Raw genomic sequence first — 19,991 nt, 5'->3', positions numbered from 1 at the left:
TGATATAATTTCAAGAATAAAAATGATTTGAACACAACGATAAAAAAAAATATTATTTCATCAAGTCAATTTTTTTCACATAAATATACGTGCACGTATTTACGCGTGTGAAAATTTTTCTTCAGTCGCTAACGCGGAACACGTGCGACAGACTCGAGTCAACGAGGCACGGCAGTAATATGCATTTTATTATTAAATTTAAATCAAATTAATTTTATAAAAAGGATGTATAATGTATAAATTAATAAAACTTACAATTAACCATCACGGGGAAGAGTATATCCCCGACCCGTCAACAGACGGAAACGGAGCTCGGACAACAGCATGAACAACGCCATAGTATCCGGCGGGTCACGCCGATCACCACCCGGCAAAAAGTCGCGCTGACCGATGCGGAAACGTGGACGAGCGTAGGTAAAGCCCCCATCCAACCAGTCGGGCACCACCAGCGCAGGAGGGGTGGTTTCCTCCCCCGCATCGACAGCCCGGAGTTCCTCCAGAGTCACTACACCTCTAACTGGCACAAATTGCTCGAGAGGAGTCATAATCGTAAAAAAAAATGAAAAGACGTTACGCGACGGAGAAACAGTCTCGAACTAAAACGACTCGTTAAATTATATAAAGCTAGCAGTCATAATCAGCAAAAAAATCCGATAAAAATAATACTAAGATAGTACCGGATGTGGTTTTCCGACCAGCCTCGTTGTATCGAGAGAGACCGAGAGAGACGATACCGCACTCTCTTCGTTCACCCGAACCGTACGTTTTGCGAATAATATTTTTTATCGCGCGTCCGAACTCGTTCAAGGTTGCTGTCGGCGTCACATCCTCCTTTTGTTTTTCTCGAACAATGCGGCGAGCAATTGTCGTTTTTTCCGGGGAAAGAGTTTATCTCTGGGTATGGAAAACCAAAACGTTGAGATAACGAACGCGTATAAAATGAGTTTTGCTCGCGACAGCGCGGCATACGGTGACGCGGATTGACAAATGTATCGTGAGAGAGCGGTGCGAACCGATCGGAACCGGAATAAGTTGTTTTTTAATGCGGTATGAGCGACGAGTACGTAGAACTTTGCAAACCGGTGTTTAATCCTAAAATTAGAAAACCGATTGTAAAAATAAGCGAACCGCTCGTGAGGAATTGTTGCAGATCGGATTCGTGGAGAGTCAACGTAACGAGATATCTGATCCGTCGCGAAATCGGAATCGCCGATCGCCAATCGAACTGGAGGTTTTTCTATTGCCAAATATATTTGAAAAGAATAGAGGACGGTATTTATACGTCTAATTGATTTAGACCCGACAGCGGTGATAATGTAGCAATAGCAATGTGCGTACTCGCGAATGAACGATCACCGTCATTACTCGTCCCGAGGAATCAGACGGCGAATCGCGCTGTTACGAGCCCATGCCCGCGTTCTCGTCGGATTCGGACGAAGAATCGGCGAGACTCGAAACGTCGTTATCGTCAAACGCATGTGCGTTGGTGGTGGTGAAGGAGGACGCGCGATGGAATCTGGCGACTCATCATTTGCGGAGAGAGATTGGAGCGCGAACTGTGCGCGAGCGCGCGTGGATAGAGACGACGATGGTAAATTCCGCTAGGGCGCACGATTATACGCGTAAATTGCCGCTCACGTATCATCATTATTATCAGACGGTGTTCGGAGGAGAGAAGCTACGTAGGATTTACACCTACGGGTCTCGTTGTCTTTTCGATCGAGTGAAATTCAGTGTTCCCGAGGGTGAAAGGCTCTTCTGGATGACATGCAGAAAGAGTGCGACGAATTGCTCGCCGCGGACGTCCGCGACGCGGACGGGTATCGCGCGTGGAGACGACGATGCGACGAGTGTCTCCAGCTCCTGCGGGAGAGCTGTCGAGTCGGACGCCCCGGAGGGCGAGGCAACGCCGGAGCCGTGACCGCTCTGGTGGCTCGAATAGCGCGACTGGAAGGTTCGAGGGAGGATCTGCGTCGGCGATTCGAACGCGCCGTGGGTGCCGGTTTCGACGGTGAGGGTGCTGGTAGCAGCAGCAGCGTCAGCGAAGGATTTTCGTGGGTCGAGATCGATACGGCGTTCCGAAGTCGCGTGCTCACAGGCGTTGCGACGAACTCGACGTACATCGAACCTGCGCGATTTCTCGAGGATGCGAAGGGCACCGTGCTCGAAAAAGTGCAGGACAATTTGAACAAACACACGTGTTTGAAGGTAAATGTCATGTTCAATGGAGAATTCGTAGCTAACGATAAGATCGACGTGAAGAGTATCGTTACGCGGAACGAACAGCTCCTCCAAGCGTCCGATTTGAGCGAGTGGTACGATAGGCGCGTGCGCGACGCAATTCTAGCAGGGTTGGACGAATTTCAGGAACGCGATAGCGGATGGGCGTTGTCTAAAATACTGAACCTAACGGTGAACGTGAACAAGTGTAATCCCATGCGCGTGGGATGTTGGATGGAAATACCGCGAGGTATAAGACTTAAAAAGGCGGTGGTAAACGTGCGATCGGAGAAGGACACCTGTTTCGCACGCGCGGTGGTCGCGGCTCTGTATCCCGCCGAGCGGAACGCGGAACGATGCGGCTCGTATCCCGATTACGCGACGGTGCTGAATCTCGACGGGATAAACTTCCCCATAGATCTGAAACACATCGGAAAGTTCGAACGTCAGAATGACGTATCGATCAATGTGTTCACCATTCGGGAAGAGATTGGAAAAAAAGATAAGTACGGACGGGGCGCCGACGACAACGCGATCGTGCCTCTGCGGTTAACCGACGATAAGAGGGATAGACACATAAATCTCCTGTATCTGCGCGATACGTTGCGTGGCGTCTTCAACGGGGGTCATTTCGCCTGGATAAAGAATCTATCGTGATTGGTGAATTCACAATTGACCGTGAGCCGCTGCGCGAAGCACGTTTGCGATCGGTAAGTAAAAAAAAAAAAAAAAAAAAAACTGAGGAACAAGGGAACTGAGAGAGATGTTATTTAATATATGGCGTTACTTCGCAGATGCCTACACTATTTCTATACGCGCGAAAAGTTGGCCGCTCACAGCGTCGACTGCGGTCGAATGAACGACTGCGCCATCGTTCTTCCAAACGAGGACGATAAGTGGCTGTCTTTCGACAATCACGACAGGAAGGAGCGACTCCCCTTCGTGGTGTACGCGGATCTGGAGTGTCTTCTCGAACCATGGGAGAGGGAGAATGCCGAAGGGGGGGCGAGATACGCTTATCAGCGTCACGTACCGTTCAGCCTGGGTTACTATCTGTGCTGCACCTACGACGATACCGTATCCACGTACAGATATCGTCGCGGCGAGGATTGTGTTTCGTGGTTCGTTAACGAGCTTCGCGTTCTCGCGCGTTGCGCTAAGATTAAATTCTCCACCAATATATCTATGGTAGAACTTACGGAGGACGAGAAACGCGAATTTCAGTGCGCGACGCATTGTCACGTGTGTCGAAAAGTGTTCCAACCGGAGGACAAACGCATGCGAGATCACTGTCATCTAACCGGACGTTACAGAGGTCCGGCGCATGTTCGTTGCAATCTGAATTACAGAAAAGTGTACGTGATTCCCGTGTTCTTCCACAATCTGTCGGGTTACGACGCGCATTTCATCATCGAGAAAATCGCGAACGATTTCGAGGGCAAGGTCGAGCTCCTGCCGCTTACGAAGGAAACCTACATAACGTTCTCGAAGACCGTTAAGGAGACGCAGACGGATGGGACATGGGATCGGTACGTTAAGCTACGATTCGTGGACTCGTACAAATTTTTAGCCGCGAGTATTGAAACTTTGGCGTCCTATCTGAGCAAGTACAAGCTGAGAATAACGCGCTTGGAGTACGCGGATTTGAGCACGCAGGATCTTGATCTGCTCACTCGCAAGGGAGTATTTCCGTACAAGTACGTTGACAGCCTGGACAAGTTGCGGGAGACCGAGCTTCCACCGCGCGAGGTCTTTTACAGCTCCCTGACCGACGAGACCGCGAGCGAGAGCGACTACGAGCACGCGACGATGGTCTGGCAACGTCTTCGCGTGCGAGATCTCGGGGAGTACAGCGATCTCTATCTCAAGACCGACGTGCTTCTTCTGGCGGATATCTTTGAAAAATTTCGGGACACGTGTATGGCGAGTTACGGGCTCGATCCCGCGTATTATTATACGTTGCCGGGGTACACGTGGGACGCAATGCTGAGATACACCGGCGTGCGTTTCGAGCTGCTCACCGACATCGACCTGGTGCTGTTCGTGGAATGTGGAATACGCGGCGGCCTCAGTCAATGTTCGCTCAGGTACGCGCGAGCTAACAACAGGCACGTACCGACATACGATTCGTCCCAGCCCGATACGTATCTTATGTATTACAACGTGAACAATCTGTACGGCTGGGCTATGTGCGAATCGCTGCCGTACGCGAATTTCCAGTGGCTCGACGACCCTGAGAATTTTGACGTGACGACCGTGCCACCGAACGGCGATGTCGGTTACGTTCTGGAGGTGGATCTCGAGTATCCTGGTGACCTGTACGACGCCCACGCGGACCTGCCGTTGTGCCCAACGCGCGATAAACCGCCCGGTAAGCGGCAGGAGAAACTGCTCGCCACGCTCTACGACAAATCGCGCTACGTGACGCACTATCGAAATCTGCAGCAACGTCTGCGACTGGGTTTGCGACTGACGCGAGTTTGTCGCGTTCTGCGATTCACCCAGTCACCTTGGCTTCGCGGCTACATCAAGCTGAACACAACGTTCAGGACTCGCGCGAGCAACGAGTTTGAACGAAATATGTACAAACTGATGAACAATGTCGTCTTCGGTAAGACGATGAAGAACGTGCGCGATCACGTGGACGTGCGTCTCGTGACGCGATGGGAGGGCAGGTACGGCGCGGAGGCGATAATCGCCAGACCGAACTTTTACAGCAGGAGCGTCTTCTCGAAGAATCTCGTCGCGATCGAGCTGCGAAGGCTCGAGGTGAAATTCAACAAGCCGGTCTACGTGGGAATGTGTATTCTTGAGATATCCAAGACGCGCCTCTACGAGTTTCACTACGACTACATGGCGCCGCTCTATCGCGTCCGGTGTCGAATTCTTTACACCGATACCGACAGTCTGATCTATTCGCTGGAGTGCGAAGACGCGTACGAGCTTATGAGACGCGACTTAGACAGATTCGACACGAGCGATTACGCGGAGAATAACGCGCACGGTATGCCGCGCGTCAACGCGAAGGTGCCAGGTTTGATGAAGGACGAGAACAACGGCGCGATCATGATGGAGTTCGTGGGCCTCAGAGCGAAGATGTACGCTTACAAGGTACTCGGATGCAACGACACCAAGAGTATAAAGGGCGTCAAGAGAAACGTAGTCGCTAAGAGGATCACGTTCGAGGATTACGTGGCGTGCCTGCAAAACGCGCGCGAGCTGAAAACGCACCAGTCGTGTATACGTTCGTGCCTGCACGACGTTTTCACCGTGTCGGAGCAGAAACCTGCTCTCAGTCCGCACGACGACAAGCGATGCGTGAGGTTGGACAGCGTGGAAACGCTTCCCTGGGGACATTACGGAATACCGTTTTAAAAAAATAAAAATAAAACAATATCATACGTTTTCTAAAAATTGTATTATTGTAAGATCAATACGTAGAAAAAATACCGATGAATATGTATACTTTTTCGACGTTTCTGATACATCGAGTCAATCGGAAACGGACGAAGTCAGTGAAGTTACAATTGCATCTCAACCGGCAAGTGGATCTATGAAAAAAATGGAAAGCCGATTATAGATTAGTTGTTAGTGTAATTTTTTATATCTGATTTATGATCGGTTTATAAGTTAGATTTACTGCCTGAGTGAATGTCAGTAATCACGTCATTCTTCATTCTGTAACTTATGTTGAATATTGTAGATATTTCACAATTGTTTTTTTTTTATCATATTACTCGTATAACATATTTGTATTTTTTTTTGTATAACATATTTGTATTTTTTTGTATTGCTCGTTTTTTCTCTACGTGAAAAAAAAAAACAACGAACGATGTCGTTCCTCTTCACACGCGCCTATTCCACAATTTCCACAGTGTACATTACGAGCTACCGAGTGCGCAAAAATGGTCGGTCGCGAGAACGCGATAAACAGTGCGTACCGCCGAATGCGTAAAAATGGTCGGTTGCGGTACCTCTTAATTGAACAAACAGAGAAACGGCGAACGATTGACGAGAGAGCGAGACGGGGAAGGAGCGATAACGCGGAGACGCTTCAGCGCGAATGACCCGACGAGCCGCTGCGGCGCGAGTGAGCGATAACGCGAGGTGCGGTTACGAGCGATAACGCGAGTTGTTCTAATAATGTTTTTTCTATTTTCTATTTTTTTCTTACGTATTGTATAAATATAAATAACACTTTTATAAATAATGAAAATTTTTTTATGCAGCATACGGATATTATAACATAAATTTATACGACTATGTTTGAAATATGTACTTTGCTCAACTGAGCGATTATTGTTCGCTAAAAGGTTTGGAATACCGACGCTCGTTCAGGAAGACTGCTTTGCAAATGCTAACGGAAAGATGGGTTAATTCTTATAATAAGACAAGGAAGGACAGATCAAATATACGCTGATATTTATGTTATGTATCAATTTTACTCGAAACCAAATCACAATCTTATATTTCTAAATGAGAAACGGTAGTAAATAATATTATATGGTTCGACTTCTCAGAACCGACGCTTTGTGTAATCCGATATCCAAGGTCGGATTTGTTTTGCTCAAATAACGTTCGTATATTCTTGCGAAATCTTGATATCGTTGGCTGACGAATATCTCATATGATATTAATTGCGGGAATCAAAAGTAAATATCTAAATAGTTATTACAGTAAGAATGTCTATTTAATTATAATATAGTAATTTGGAATCGTCGTAATAATATATATTGAATTAATACGTGGTACGCTTTTATATCAAATCTAGTGAAGTTAATACCGATAATATTATACTTAGTATAATTCATCTGAATAAGGCAAAACGAGAGTATCTCGATTAACATATATGGTGGTTACGTATCTGTCGTAAATCTAATTATCCAATAAATACCGGAAGGGTAGATCAAGTCTGTTAAGCAAAATGCGTGGTACACGCTTATCCGATTTGTCACGGAAAGAGATTGCTTCTGGTACTTATCGTAGATGTTCGTTTCTTAGTGCCGTTGAAATGAAGGCGTAACTGGAACGTGAACGGGCTTCGATGTTTCGATGATATCCACAGAGATTTGGCGGGATCCGTCCTTCGTCAGACGTGCGCAGTATCGTCGTTCTCTCGATGTAATCCCGAAAGCAGAGTCAATCTCTCTATTTGTCTTTTGCTGTGTAAGCACGCAGAGATCACCTTTTTACAAACTTCCTCGAAAACAACAACGTATTTCGTTCTACTGTATTCTCTCGCAACCAAATATCTAATTCTCGAGACACGTGCTACTCGAACCGAGAACCGTGATTGAGAGACGTCGTAGTAGCGCGCTCTCTCTCTCTCATCGTTGCTACGCTAGCGCGGACCGGCAAGCGGAAGACGATCAGCAGCGCGCTCTTTGCTTCCGTCGCCGCGGTCGTCGCGTCGCTGTCGCTGTATTGCGCGCTTATTTCGAACAGACTACATGCAACATAAATTATTTTACTGTAAACACCCACTTTTTATAATTACTAGACACTACAGACGCGCGCTATTTAGCTTTAACGTTATGCTATTACTATTACACTACAGACGCGCGCGCTATTTAGCTTTAACGTTATGCTATTACTATTACACTACAGACGCGCGCGCTATTTAGCTTTAACGTTATGCTATTACTATTACACTATAGACGCGCGCGCTATTTAGCTTTAACATTATGCTATTACTATTACACTACAGACGCGCGCGCTATTTAGCTTTAACGTTATGCTATTACTATTACACTACAGACGCGCGCTATTTAGCTTTAACGTTATGCTATTACTATTACACTATTAACCCACCTTGATACACACACAACTGACAAAATATACAATGACAGCTGCAAATGAAGTAAGCGCAGTAAGAGAACCAATCGGCATCGCGGAAAAGTGACAACAATACCTACGACATGCCCTTTTTAGAAGAGGAGTCACTATATAATTACCTATCTCCGATCCGCTGATATTTCGCGTGGCACTTCGATCCTTGCGTGACGCGACCAAAATTCAGAATTAAACGATTTTATATTTATAATAATGATGAGAGATCGCATTAATAATATTAACCTCGCGACACGACGCGAGCTGTCACATCATGACACACACGACGCACTACACGCACGAAACTCGCCACACTCCGCGATGACAGTCCCTCACGGGATGAAGCAAGCTCGCGGCGCGGCAATCAATCGAGATAGCCAATCGGCATCGCGGAAAAGAGGCTTCAATTTTACGATACAAACGAAATTCACTCTGGTAACACGCCCTTTTTTTTAAAGTGGATGTAAACATATCCTTCTAACTTCACTTTTCAAAAATTATTATTTGCAACGTAAAATATATAGGTAAAAACAATACTTTTGTGGGCGCTAGCCACTTACGCTGGGGCGTCGCGTGCCCTTCGCAGAGGATATGTCGTAGCGAGAGAGGGATCGCCGAGTGAGCTGAGAGACAGAAGTGTACAATAAATAGGTCGTTTATTCTAGGACCTGTTATACAGATGTCGGTGTGTCAGTGTGCTGAAGAAGGCCCTGAGAAGGGCCGTGGAGGCGGCCCTGAAAAGGGCCGATTGGTTTCTTCTCCTCCTAGTCGCGGAGTCGCTCACGCCAGATGATGCTCGGCTGCGTCGTGGTCCTCCGGAAGGAGCTGAACTTCCGCCACGCCGGCGGTGTCCCCGGTGGTGTGAGGGACTGCTCCGGCTTCGCAGTCGGTGTCGACTCCGATAGGAGTGCCGCTGGCTCCTCGGTCTGCGTCCCTTGGGAGGAGGTGACCTCCCACTCCGTGTCCGTCTGCACTTCCTGAGTGCCGCGAGATGGCTGGTGCTGCACGCCTCGGTGTACTCGCGCAGGCGGGATGGTCTGCGTCCCCTGGTGTACCCGCTCGGAGGGTGACGGTGGCAGCGGCGACAGGAGTGGAGGCACCGTCCACGATAGTCGTGGAGACGTGTAGCGCCGAACTCGTACGTCCCACGTTGTGATGAGCGCACGTGGAGGACGAGTCAGTCGCACCGGCAAGAGCTGGAGCTGGACGAGCTTCCACGGTTGGCCTGGGCGGTAGTATAGGGGCCGCTGAGGTTGTGGCGGTAGCGGCAGGCGAAGTGGCGCAGCTCGTCTCGGTGGTGGCCGTAGCTTCGGCGGCGGCAAGGTGACGGCGAAATCGGTTACCAAAATGCTTCTCCTGTTCTCGGCTATGAGCCGAAGAGCAGTCGAAAGCTGTCTAGGCCGTCGCCGTGTGGCCTTTTATTCTTCCCTGTCGGGAACTGAAACGCGAAAAAGTCTGCCACCTGTCGGCGGCGCTTTCGTATAGCTTCGCGGGCCGTAGTCTGGCCCACGCGCTTGGTGGGCGCGCGCGCGGCGCGCGTACCGTCTTGATTGTGCGGTCGGGAGACTGCCACAGTACCCCCCTGGTTGAGGGTGAGCCTGGGTTAGGCGAGGTTGAATCGGACCGGAGGCCTTGATGTTCTCCCGGCTCTGGTTTTGACCTCTGTGGTTGGTTGATCCTTTTGCTCTGCCTTCTCGTCTTCCTTGGCTGTTTGGCTGTGACTGTCCTCCTCCAAGGTGTAGGCTGGTTTGATGCGATCTATTGACACATTGATAGTTCTACCATTAATTTTCAGTTTGAAGGTTTTTTCACCTCGGTTTACAACATCGTATGGGCCGTCATACGGAGGTTGCAATGCCCCATGTGGTGCGTCATGCCTTAGGAACACTCTTGGCGTTGTTTGCATGTTTTTGAAGACAAATGTAGACCTCTGACCATGGCGTTTGATTTTCGGTCTTAGCCGATCTATCGTCTGCTTCAATCTCGTTATCAGGTCGTCTGTGTCTGCTGTACTTGTTGTCTCTTGCGTGCTTAGGAATTGTCCTAGTAAGCGGATTGATTCTCCAAACACTAGTTCCGCTGGTGATGCGTTTAGGTCCTCCTTCCAAGCTGCCCTGATGCCCATTAGTACTACTGGTAATACTTCGGTCCAGTGTGTGGTTTCATGGCACTTTATAGCTGCCTTCATCTGTCGATGAAATCTCTCTACCATCCCGTTAGCTGCTGGGTGGTAGGCTGTTGTCCGGATGTGATTGGATCCAGTCAAGCGTGTTAATCTCCGGAAGAGGTCTGCTTCAAACTGGCGTCCTTGGTCCGTTGTTATCCTGGTCGGAGTGCCGTATCTCGCTATCCATTCTCTAAATATGTGTTCGGCTACTGTTTCTGCCGTTATGTCGGGCACCGGGATTGCTTCTGGCCATCGTGTGAATCGGTCGATGATGGTCAGGCAATACTTGTATTCTTTCGACATCGGAAAAGGCCCCACCAGGTCGACGTGTATGTGTTCGAATCTCCTCGTCGGAGCCCTGAAGTTCCCAACTGGCGAGTTGTTGTGTCGGGTAATCTTAGATTTCTGGCAATGAGTGCATGCTTGTGCCCACTGCTTGCAATCTCTCTAGATCCCCGGCCATACGTATCGCTCTGCTACCATCCTGGCCGTTGCCTTCGTTCCTGGGTGCGACAAGCCATGCAGGGATTGAAAGACCTGCTGTCTATATGGCTTTGTCACGTAAGGTCGGGCTGTTGGCGTGGACGTGTCGCATAGTATGGTCGTCTTGCTTCCTGGGACGGGAATCTCTGTGAGCCTAAGTGATTTGCTGTTCTCTTTTAGCTCTTTTGTTTCTGGTTCTTCCTTCTGTGATCTGGCCAGTGCTTCGAAGTCGATGGCCTGGTGTACTGCATCCACCCTCGATAATGCGTCGGCTACGACATTGTCTTTTCCTGACACATGTCGTATGTCCGTGGTGAACTGTGCGATATATTCGAGGTGTCGTGTCTGCCGTGGTGAGCTGCGTAGAGGATCCTGGTTGAGGGCGTATGTCAACGGCTTGTGGTCGGTGTATACCACGAAATCCCTTCCTTCAAGCATGTGTCTGAAGTGTTTTATTGCCGTGTATATCCCTAGGAGCTCGCGATCGTACGGGCTGTACTTTGTCTGTGCGCGGTTGAGCTTCTTACTCAGGAATGCGAGTGGCTGCCATCCCTTGTCCGTTCTCTGCTGCATTACTGCTCCTATTGCCATCTCTGAGGCGTCTGTCGTAACTGCTAGTTCTGTTTTCGGGTCCGGATGTGCCAGTACGGTGGCTCGAGATAGGCTATCCTTGCAGCTCTGGAAAGCCTGTTCCGTTTCCGTTGTCCATGGGACTGGTATTTTGCCTTTCATCTAAGGCCCCTTGAGCATCTCGTTCAACAGGGCTTGATCCTTTGCTGCGCCTGGAATGAAACGGCGGTAAAAGTTTATCGTGCCCAGGAATCGTCGTAGCTGCTTTATGTTCTGAGGTTTGGGGAATTTCCGGATTGCCTCTACTTTCTCTGGTAGTGGTGTGGTACCCTCGGCTGATACCAGGTATCCCAGGAACTTTACTTGTTTCGCGCCGAATACGCATTTTGCCGGATTGACCTTTATTCCGTACTGTTCTAATCTTTCGAACAATTGGCGTAGGTGATCTCTGTGTTCTTCTTCCGTGTCGGATGCTACGATGATGTCGTCGATGTAGGCATAACAGAAGTTGAGGCCCCTCAGTATTTCGTCTATAAACCTCTGAAACGTCTGTGCTGCGTTGCAAAGTCCGAATGACATGTAGAGGTACTCAAATAAACCGAAGGGCGTAGTGATCGCCGTTTTTGGTATGTCGTCCGGGTTTACGGGTATTTGGTTGTATGCCCGTACGAGGTCCAATGTGCTGAAGATCCTCTTCCCGTGAAAAGTTTGCGCAAAATCTTCAATGTGAGGTACCGGGTACCTGTGGGCCTCTGTCCTTGCGTTTACTTCGCGGTAGTCTCCGCAGGCTCGCCATGTGCCGTTTCCTTTCGGTACCATGTGCAGTGGTGATGCCCATGGGCTTTTTGAAGGTCTTATTATCCCTTTTTGTAGCAGGAGATTGAACTCCGTTTTGGCCGCTTGGAGTTTGTCCGGAGCCAGTCGGCGTGGACGGCAGGCCTCTGGTTGACCTTGTGTTGTTTTAATGTGATGTGTAGTGCTATGCCTTCCTAGCTTGGCCTTGGTGCTGGGGTTCATGATCCCTGGATACTTGGCCAGGATATCATGATATCCCGTTTCTATCCTCAGTGTCTTTATTGATGTCAGATTGTTCGTGCCAGTGGATCCGGGCGCCGCGAGTCCTGTCTGCCCGTCGATTAGCTTCTTATTTCTTACGTCCGGTAGCAGGTGATAGTGTGACAAGAAGTCTGACCCGATTATCGGTACTGTTACGTCCGCGACGATGAATCGCCACGGGTGTGCTCTTCTTAATCCGAAATCTGGTTGCAGAGTGGTGAATCCATATGTTTCTATTACGGATCCGTTCGCCGCGAAGAGTTGATAAGCTCCTGCTTTTCTCTCTCCCTGAGTACTGATGTAGGGAGATACGCTGACGTCTGATCCGGTGTCTATGAGGTATCTCTTCTGGGTCGTGCGATCTGTGACGTACAGGCGGCGGGATCCGGGGCTGTTGTCATTGGCCGCCCTCAATGACTGCCCTCCTTGTTTTCCGCCTTGAATGTGCACGGTTGAGTACACTTCTGTGCCTCCGCTCCGAAACGGCGGTGATAGTAGCACACCCCGTCTCGGCGAGGTGTCTTGCTGCGTTGGCGGCTTCGGCTGCGATTTCTCTGGCGGTTTTTGCCTTGTGCTTGAATGGATTTGACCATCTTCTCCACTTGCAGAGTGAGCGCTGCTTTTTGTTTGCTCAGCGCGTCCCCTTGTGCCTCGTCGGTGTTTGCGGTTGTACTTGTGGGCGTTGGCGCGGTTGTCGCCAGGACGAGCGCTTTGCTGTTGACCTCGTGTATTCGGTCAGCCTGGTCCGCTACATCCTCTAGTCTATCTTCCGTTCGTGTAGCCAAGATAGCTTGTGTTTGTGGGGGTAGTCGCCCTAACCAGAGCGTTCGTAGGAGTTCGTTCGAGACGGTGGTCCCGACTAGTGTCGATAAGTGCCGGAGAAACTGCGATGGCTTCCTGTCTCCTAGCTCCTCGTGCTCTAGTAGCTGTCTGATCCGTTGTCCCTGTGAGTCCGTGAGCCTCTGGATCAGCGCCTTCTTGATTGCCTCGTATTTATGCTCTGCCGGGGGATGTGTGATGACATCTTTGATTTCCTTGGCTTCTTTCGGCTGGATTCGCGAGATGACGTATGCGTACTTGGCATTGTCTTCTTTGATCTCGCATAGGGCGAATTGTCCCTCTAGTTGTGCGAACCAAAGCTCGGGTTCTTCCGGCCAGAAAGGGGGAATTCGTATTGACACTCTCTTCGCGTTGAATTCCTCCATTTCTTTGTAGTCGTCGTCGCTCTCTATCTCCACTGTATGGTTCGCTCTTGACATTGGTCTTCCTCTCCGACGTCGGGGTCACCAATTTGTGGGCGCTAGCCACTTACGCTGGGGCGTCGCGTGCCCTTCGCAGAGGATATGTCGTAGCGAGAGAGGGATCGCCGAGTGAGCTGAGAGACAGAGGTGTACCATAAATAGGTCGTTTATTCTAGGTCCTGTTACACAGATGTCGGTGTGTCAGTGTGCTGAAGAAGGCCCTGAGAAGGGCCGTGGAGGCGGCCCTGAAAAGGGCCGATTGGTTTCTTCTCCTCCTAGTCGCGGAGTCGCTCATGCCAGATGATGCTCGGCTGCGTCGTGGTCCTCCGGAAGGAGCTGAACTTCCGCCACGCCGGCAGTGTCCCCGGTGGTGTGAGGGACTGCTCCGGCTTCGCAGTCGGTGTCGACTCCGATAGGAGTGCCGCTGGCTCCTCGGTCAGCGTCCCTTGGGAGGAGGTGACCTCCCACTCCGTGTCCGTCTGCACTTCCTGAGTGCCGCGTGATGGCTGGTGCTGCACGCCTCGGTGTACTCGCGCAGGCGGGATGGTCTGCGTCCCCTGGTGTACCCGCTCGGAGGGTGACGGTGGCAGCGGCGACAGGAGTGGAGGCACCGTCCACGATAGTCGTGGAGACGTGTAGCGCCGAACTCGTACGTCCCACGTTGTGATGAGCGCACGTGGAGGACGAGTCAGTCGCACCGGCAAGAGCTGGAGCTGGACGAGCTTCCACGGTTGGCCTGGGCGGTAGTATAGGGGCCGCTGAGGTTGTGGCGGTAGCGGCAGGCGAAGTGGCGCAGCTCGTCTCGGTGGTGGCCGTAGCTTCGGCGGCGGCAAGGTGACGGCGAAATCGGTTACCAAAATGCTTCTCCTGTTCTCGGCTATGAGCCGAAGATCAGTCGAAAGCTGTCTAGGCCGTCGCCGTATGGCCTTTTATTCTTCCCTGTCGGGAACTGAAACGCGAAAAAGTCTGCCACCTGTCGGCGGCGCTTTCGTATAGCTTCGCGGGCCGTAGTCTGGCCCACGCGCTTGGTGGGCGCGCGCGCGGCGCGCGTACCGTCTTGATTGTGCGGTCGGGAGACCGCCACACTTTTATTTATGCTCATTCGTTATTTGTAACTATCTTTTTGTCTGTTCCAACTAACCCATTCCTTAGTCGCTAAATGTCGAAATATAGGGAGAAATTCGCGGTTAATTTTTTTGGCGTATTCCAAACTCGTTGAATTGTGAGTGCCGCAACGCTCATCAAAGCTGGCTGTGATATGAGCATCATTACATCAGCATATTACAACCACTTTGTGAGCAACGCGAGCACGCTTTCCTCCTTGCAGTCGAGGATACAATCTCCAGAACGTCTCGCATGTTACATCCTTTCGCGTTTCCGCACGGTGTAAACGGAGAGGGCGATGCGTAAAACGGCAATCGAAATCGTCAAAAATGGCTGTGATATGAAATTCAGAGGAGCAACACGCCAAAATATATTTGGCAATAGAAAAACCTCCAATTCGATTGGCGATCGGCGATTCCGATTTTCGCGACGGATCAGATATCTCGTTACGTCGACTCTCCACAAATCCGATCTGCAACAATTCCTCACGAGCGGCTCGCTTATTTTTACAATCGGTTTTCTAATTTTATAAATAAACACCGGTTTGCAAAGTTCTACGTACTCGTCGCTCATACCGCATTTAAAAAACAACTTATTCCCGTTCCGATCGGTTCGCACCACTCTCTCACGATACATTTGTCAATCCGCGTCACCGTATGCCGCGCCGTCGCGAGCAAAACTCATTTTATACGCGTTCGTTATCTCAACGTTGTCTTTCCCCGGAAAAAACGACGACCGCTCGCCGCGTCGATCGAGAAAAACAAAAGGAGGATGTGACGACAGCGACCTTGAACGAGTTCGGACGCGCGATAAAAAATATTATTCGCGAAACGTACGGTTTGGGTGAACGAAGAGAGCGGTATCGTCTCTCTCAGTCTCTCTCGATACAACGAGGCTGGTCGGAAAAACCGCGTCCGGCCCGTTGAGACGAAAAAGCGCGCGATCGACGCTCCCCCTCGCGGGGGGACGACTCGCGATTCTCGCCGTTTTGGGGAAAGAGTCGTCCTCCCGCGACTCTTTCCCCGCGTCTCTCTCAGTCTCTCTCGATACAACGAGGCTGGTCGGAAAAACCGCGTCCGGCCCGTTGAGACGAAAAAGCGCGCGATCGACGCTCCCCCTCGCGGGAGGACGACTCGCGATTCTCGCCGTTTTGGGGAAAGAGTCGTCCTCCCGCGACTCTTTCCCCAAAACGGCGAGAATCGCGAGTCGTCCTCCCGCGAGGGGGAGCGTCGATCGCGCGCTTTATCGTCTCAACGGGCCGGACGCGGTTTTTCCGACCAGCCTCGTTGTATCGAGAGAGACTGAGAGAGACGATACCGCTCTCTTCGTTCACCCAAACCGTACGTTTCGCGAATAATATTTTTTATCGCGCGTCCGAACTCGTTCAAGGTCGCTGTCGTCACATCTTCCTTTTGTTTTTCTCGAACGACGCGGCGAGCGGTCGTCGTTTTTTCCGAGGAAAGACAACGTTGAGATAACGAACGCGTATAAAATGTGTTTTGCTCGCGACGGCGCGGCATACGGTGACGCGGATTGACAAATGTATCGTGAGAGAGTGGTGCGAACCGATCGGAACGGGAATAAGTTGTTTTTTAAATGCGGTATAAGCGACGAGTACGTAGAACTTTGCAAACCAGTGTTTAATTATAAAATTAGAAAACCGATTGTAAAAATAAGCGAGCCGCTCGTGAGGAATTGTTGCAGATCGGATTTGTGGAGAGTCGACGTAACGAGATATCTGATCTGTCGCGAAAATCGGAATCGCCGATCGCCAATCGAATTGGAGGTTTTTCTATTGCCAAATATATTTTGGCGTGTTGCTCCTCTGAATTTCATATCACAGCCATTTTTCACGATTTCGATTGCCGTTTTACGCATCGCCCTCTCCATTTACACCGTGCGGAAACGCGAAAGGATGTAACATGCGAGACGTTCTGGAGATTGTATCCTCGACTGCAAGGAGGAAAGCGTGATCGCGTTGCTCACAAAGTGGTTGTAATATGCTGATGTAATGATGCTCATATCACAGCCAGCTTTGATGAGCGTTGCGGCACTCACAATTCAACGAGTTTGGAATACGCCAAAAAAATTAACCGCGAATTTCTCCTTATATTTCGACATTTAGCGACTAAAGAATGGGTTAGTTGGAATAGACAGAAAGATAGTTACAAATAGCGAATGAGCATAAATAAAAGTATTGTTTTTACCTATATATTTTACGTTGCAAATAATAATTTTTGAAAAGTGAAGTTAGAAGGATATGTTTACATCCACTTTAAAAAAAAGGGCGTGTTACCTGAGTGAATTTCTTTTGTATTGTAAAATTGAAGCCTCTTTTCCGCGATGCCGATTGGCTATCTCGATTGATTGCCGCGCCGCGAGCTTGCTTCATCCCGTGAGGGACTGTCATCGCGGAGTGTGGCGAGTTTCGTGCGTGTAGTGCTTCGTGTGTGTCATGATGTGACAGCTCGCGTCGTGTCGCGAGGTTAATATTATTAATGCGATCTCTCATCATTATTATAAATATAAAATCGTTTAATTCTGAATTTTGGTCGCGTCACGCAAGGATCGAAGTGCCACGCGAAATATCAGCGGATCGGAGATAGATAATTATATAGTGACTCCTCTTCTAAAAAGGGCATGTCGTAGGTATTATTGTCACTTTTCCGCGATGCCGATTGGTTCTCTTGCTGCGCTTACTTTATTTGCAGCTGTCATTGTATATTTTGTCAGTTGTGTGTGTATCAAGGTGGGTTAATAGTGTAATAGTAATAGCATAACGTTAAAGCTAAATAGCGCGCGTCTGTAGTGTAATAGTAATAGCATAACGTTAAAGCTAAATAGCGCGCGCGTCTGTAGTGTAATAGTAATAGCATAACGTTAAAGCTAAATAGCGCGCGCGTCTGTAGTGTAATAGTAATAGCATAACGTTAAAGCTAAATAGCGCGCGCGTCTGTAGTGTAATAGTAATAGCATAACGTTAAAGCTAAATAGCGCGCGTCTGTAGTGTCTAGTAATTATAAAAAGTGGGTGTTTACAGTAAAATAATTTATGTTGCATGTAGTCGTATAAATTTATGTTATAATATCCGTATGCTGCATAAAAAAGTTTTCATTATTTATAAAAGTGTTATTTATATTTATACAATACTTAAAAAAAATAGAAAAAAGAAAAAACATTATTAGAACAACTGGCGTTATCGCTCGTAACCGCACCTCGCGTTATCGCTCACTCGCGCCGCAGCGGCTCGTCGGGTCATTCGCGCTCAAGCGTCTCCGCGTTATCGCTCCTTCCCCGTCTCGCTCTCTCGTCAATCGTTCGCCGTTTCTCTGTTTGTTCAATTAAGAGGTATCGCGACCGACCTTTTTTACGCATTCCACGGTACGCACTGTTCATCGCGTTCTCGCGACCGACCATTTTTGCGCACTCGGTAGCTCGTAATGTACATTGTGGAAATTGTGGAATAGGCGCGTGTGAAGAGGAACGACATCGTTCGTTGTTTTTTTTTTTCACGTAGAGAAAAAACGAGCAATACGAAAGAATACAAATATGTTATACGAAAAAAAATACAAATATGTTATACGAGTAATATGAAAAAAAAAACAATTGTGAAATATCTACAATATGCAACATAAGTTACAGAATGAAGAATGACGTGATTACTGACATTCACTCAGGCAGTAAATCTAACTTATAAAAATTACACTAACAACTAATCTATATTCGGCTTTCCACTTTCATAGATCCACTTGCCGGTTGAGATGCAATTGTAACTTCACTGACTTCGTCCGTTTCCGATTGACTCGATGTATCAGAAACGTCGAAAAAGTATACATATTCATCGGTATTTTTTCTACGTATTGATCTTACAATAATACAATTTTTAGGAAACGTATGATATTGTTTCATTTTTATTTTTTTACAAACGGTATTCCGTAATGTCCCCAGGGAAGCGTTTCCACGCTGTCCAACCTCACGCATCGCTTGTCGTCGTGCGGACTGAGAGCAGGTTTCTGCTCCGACACGGTGAAAACGTCGTGCAGACACGAACGTATACACGACTGGTGCGTTTTCAGCTCGCGCGCGTTTCGCAGGCACGCCACGTAATCCTCGAACGTGATCCTCTTAGCGACTACGTTTCTCTTGACGCCCTTTATACTCTTGGTGTCGTCGCATCCGAGTACCTTGTAAGCGTACATCTTCGCTCTGAGGCCCACGAACTCCATCATGATCGCGCCGTTGTTCTCGTCCTTCATCAAACCTGGCACCTTCGCGTTGACGCGCGGCATACCGTGCGCGTTATTTTCCGCGTAATCGCTCGTGTCGAATCTGTCTAAGTCGCGTCTCATAAGCTCGTACGCGTCTTCGCACTCCAGCGAATAGATCAGACTGTCGGTATCGGTGTAAAGAATTCGACACCGGTCGCGATAGAGCGGCGCCATGTAGTCGTAGTGAAACTCGTAGAGGCGCGTCTTGGATATCTCAAGAATACACATTCCCACGTAGACCGGCTTGTTGAATTTCACCTCGAGCCTTCGCAGCTCGATCGCGACGAGATTCTTCGAGAAGACGCTCCTGCTGTGAAAGTTCGGTCTGGCGATCATCGCCTCCGCGCCGTACCTGCCCTCCCATCGCGTCACGAGACGCACGTCCACGTGATCGCGCACGTTCTTCATCGTCTTACCGAAGACGGCATTGTTCATCAGTTTGTACATATTTCGTTCGAACTCGTTGCTCGCGCGAGTCCTGAACGTTGTGTTCAGCTTGATGTAGCCGCGAAGCCAAGGTGACTGGGTGAATCGCAGAACGCGACAAACTCGCGTCAGTCGCAAACCCAGTCGCAGACATTGCTGCAGATTTCGATAGTGCGTCACGTAGCGCGATTTGTCGTAGAGCGTGGCGAGCAGTTTCTCCTGCCGCTTACCGGGCGGTTTATCGCGCGTTGGGCACAACGGCAGGTCCGCGTGGGCGTCGTACCAGGTCACCAGGTCACCAGGATACTCGAGATCCACCTCCAGAACGTAACCGACATCGCCGTTCGGTGGCACGGTCGTCACGTCAAAATTCTCAGGGTCGTCGAGCCACTGGAAATTCGCGTACGGCAGCGATTCGCACATAGCCCAGCCGTACAGATTGTTCACGTTGTAATACATAAGATACGTATCGAGCTGGGACGAATCGTATGTCGGTACGTGCCTGTTGTTAGCTCGCGCGTACCTGAGCGAACATTGACTGAGGCCGCCGCGTATTCCACATTCCACGAACAGCACCAGGTCGATGTCGGTGAGCAGCTCGAAACGCACGCCGGTGTATTTCAGCAT

At 49.4% G+C, this 19,991-nt stretch overlaps 2 protein-coding genes across 2 annotated transcripts; one reads left to right on the top strand and one right to left on the bottom strand.

Annotated features, from left to right (window-relative positions):
• Window positions 1–2,795: 2,795 nt before the first annotated feature.
• Window positions 2,796–7,584, top strand: LOC143907481 (uncharacterized). The gene is made up of 2 exons (XM_077424297.1): window positions 2,796–2,930; window positions 3,015–7,584. Exon 2 carries the CDS (start codon window positions 3,076–3,078, stop codon window positions 5,593–5,595), a length of 2,520 nt encoding a protein of 839 aa, XP_077280423.1. The 5' UTR covers window positions 2,796–2,930; window positions 3,015–3,075; the 3' UTR covers window positions 5,596–7,584.
• Window positions 7,585–18,581: 10,997 nt separating this feature from the next.
• Window positions 18,582–19,991, bottom strand: LOC143907489 (uncharacterized). Its single transcript, XM_077424307.1, has one exon. The coding sequence runs from the start codon at window positions 19,989–19,991 to the stop codon at window positions 18,582–18,584; it is 1,410 nt and encodes a 469-aa protein (XP_077280433.1).

Source organism: Temnothorax americanus, unplaced genomic scaffold, assembly GCF_048541705.1.
Source record: "Temnothorax americanus isolate GAGA-0224 unplaced genomic scaffold, ASM4854170v1 Scaffold82, whole genome shotgun sequence".
Classification (NCBI taxonomy): Eukaryota; Metazoa; Arthropoda; class Insecta; order Hymenoptera; family Formicidae; genus Temnothorax; species Temnothorax americanus.
Note: the sequence above shows the minus strand (reverse complement) of the source record. Positions and strands in the feature narration are given on the sequence as shown.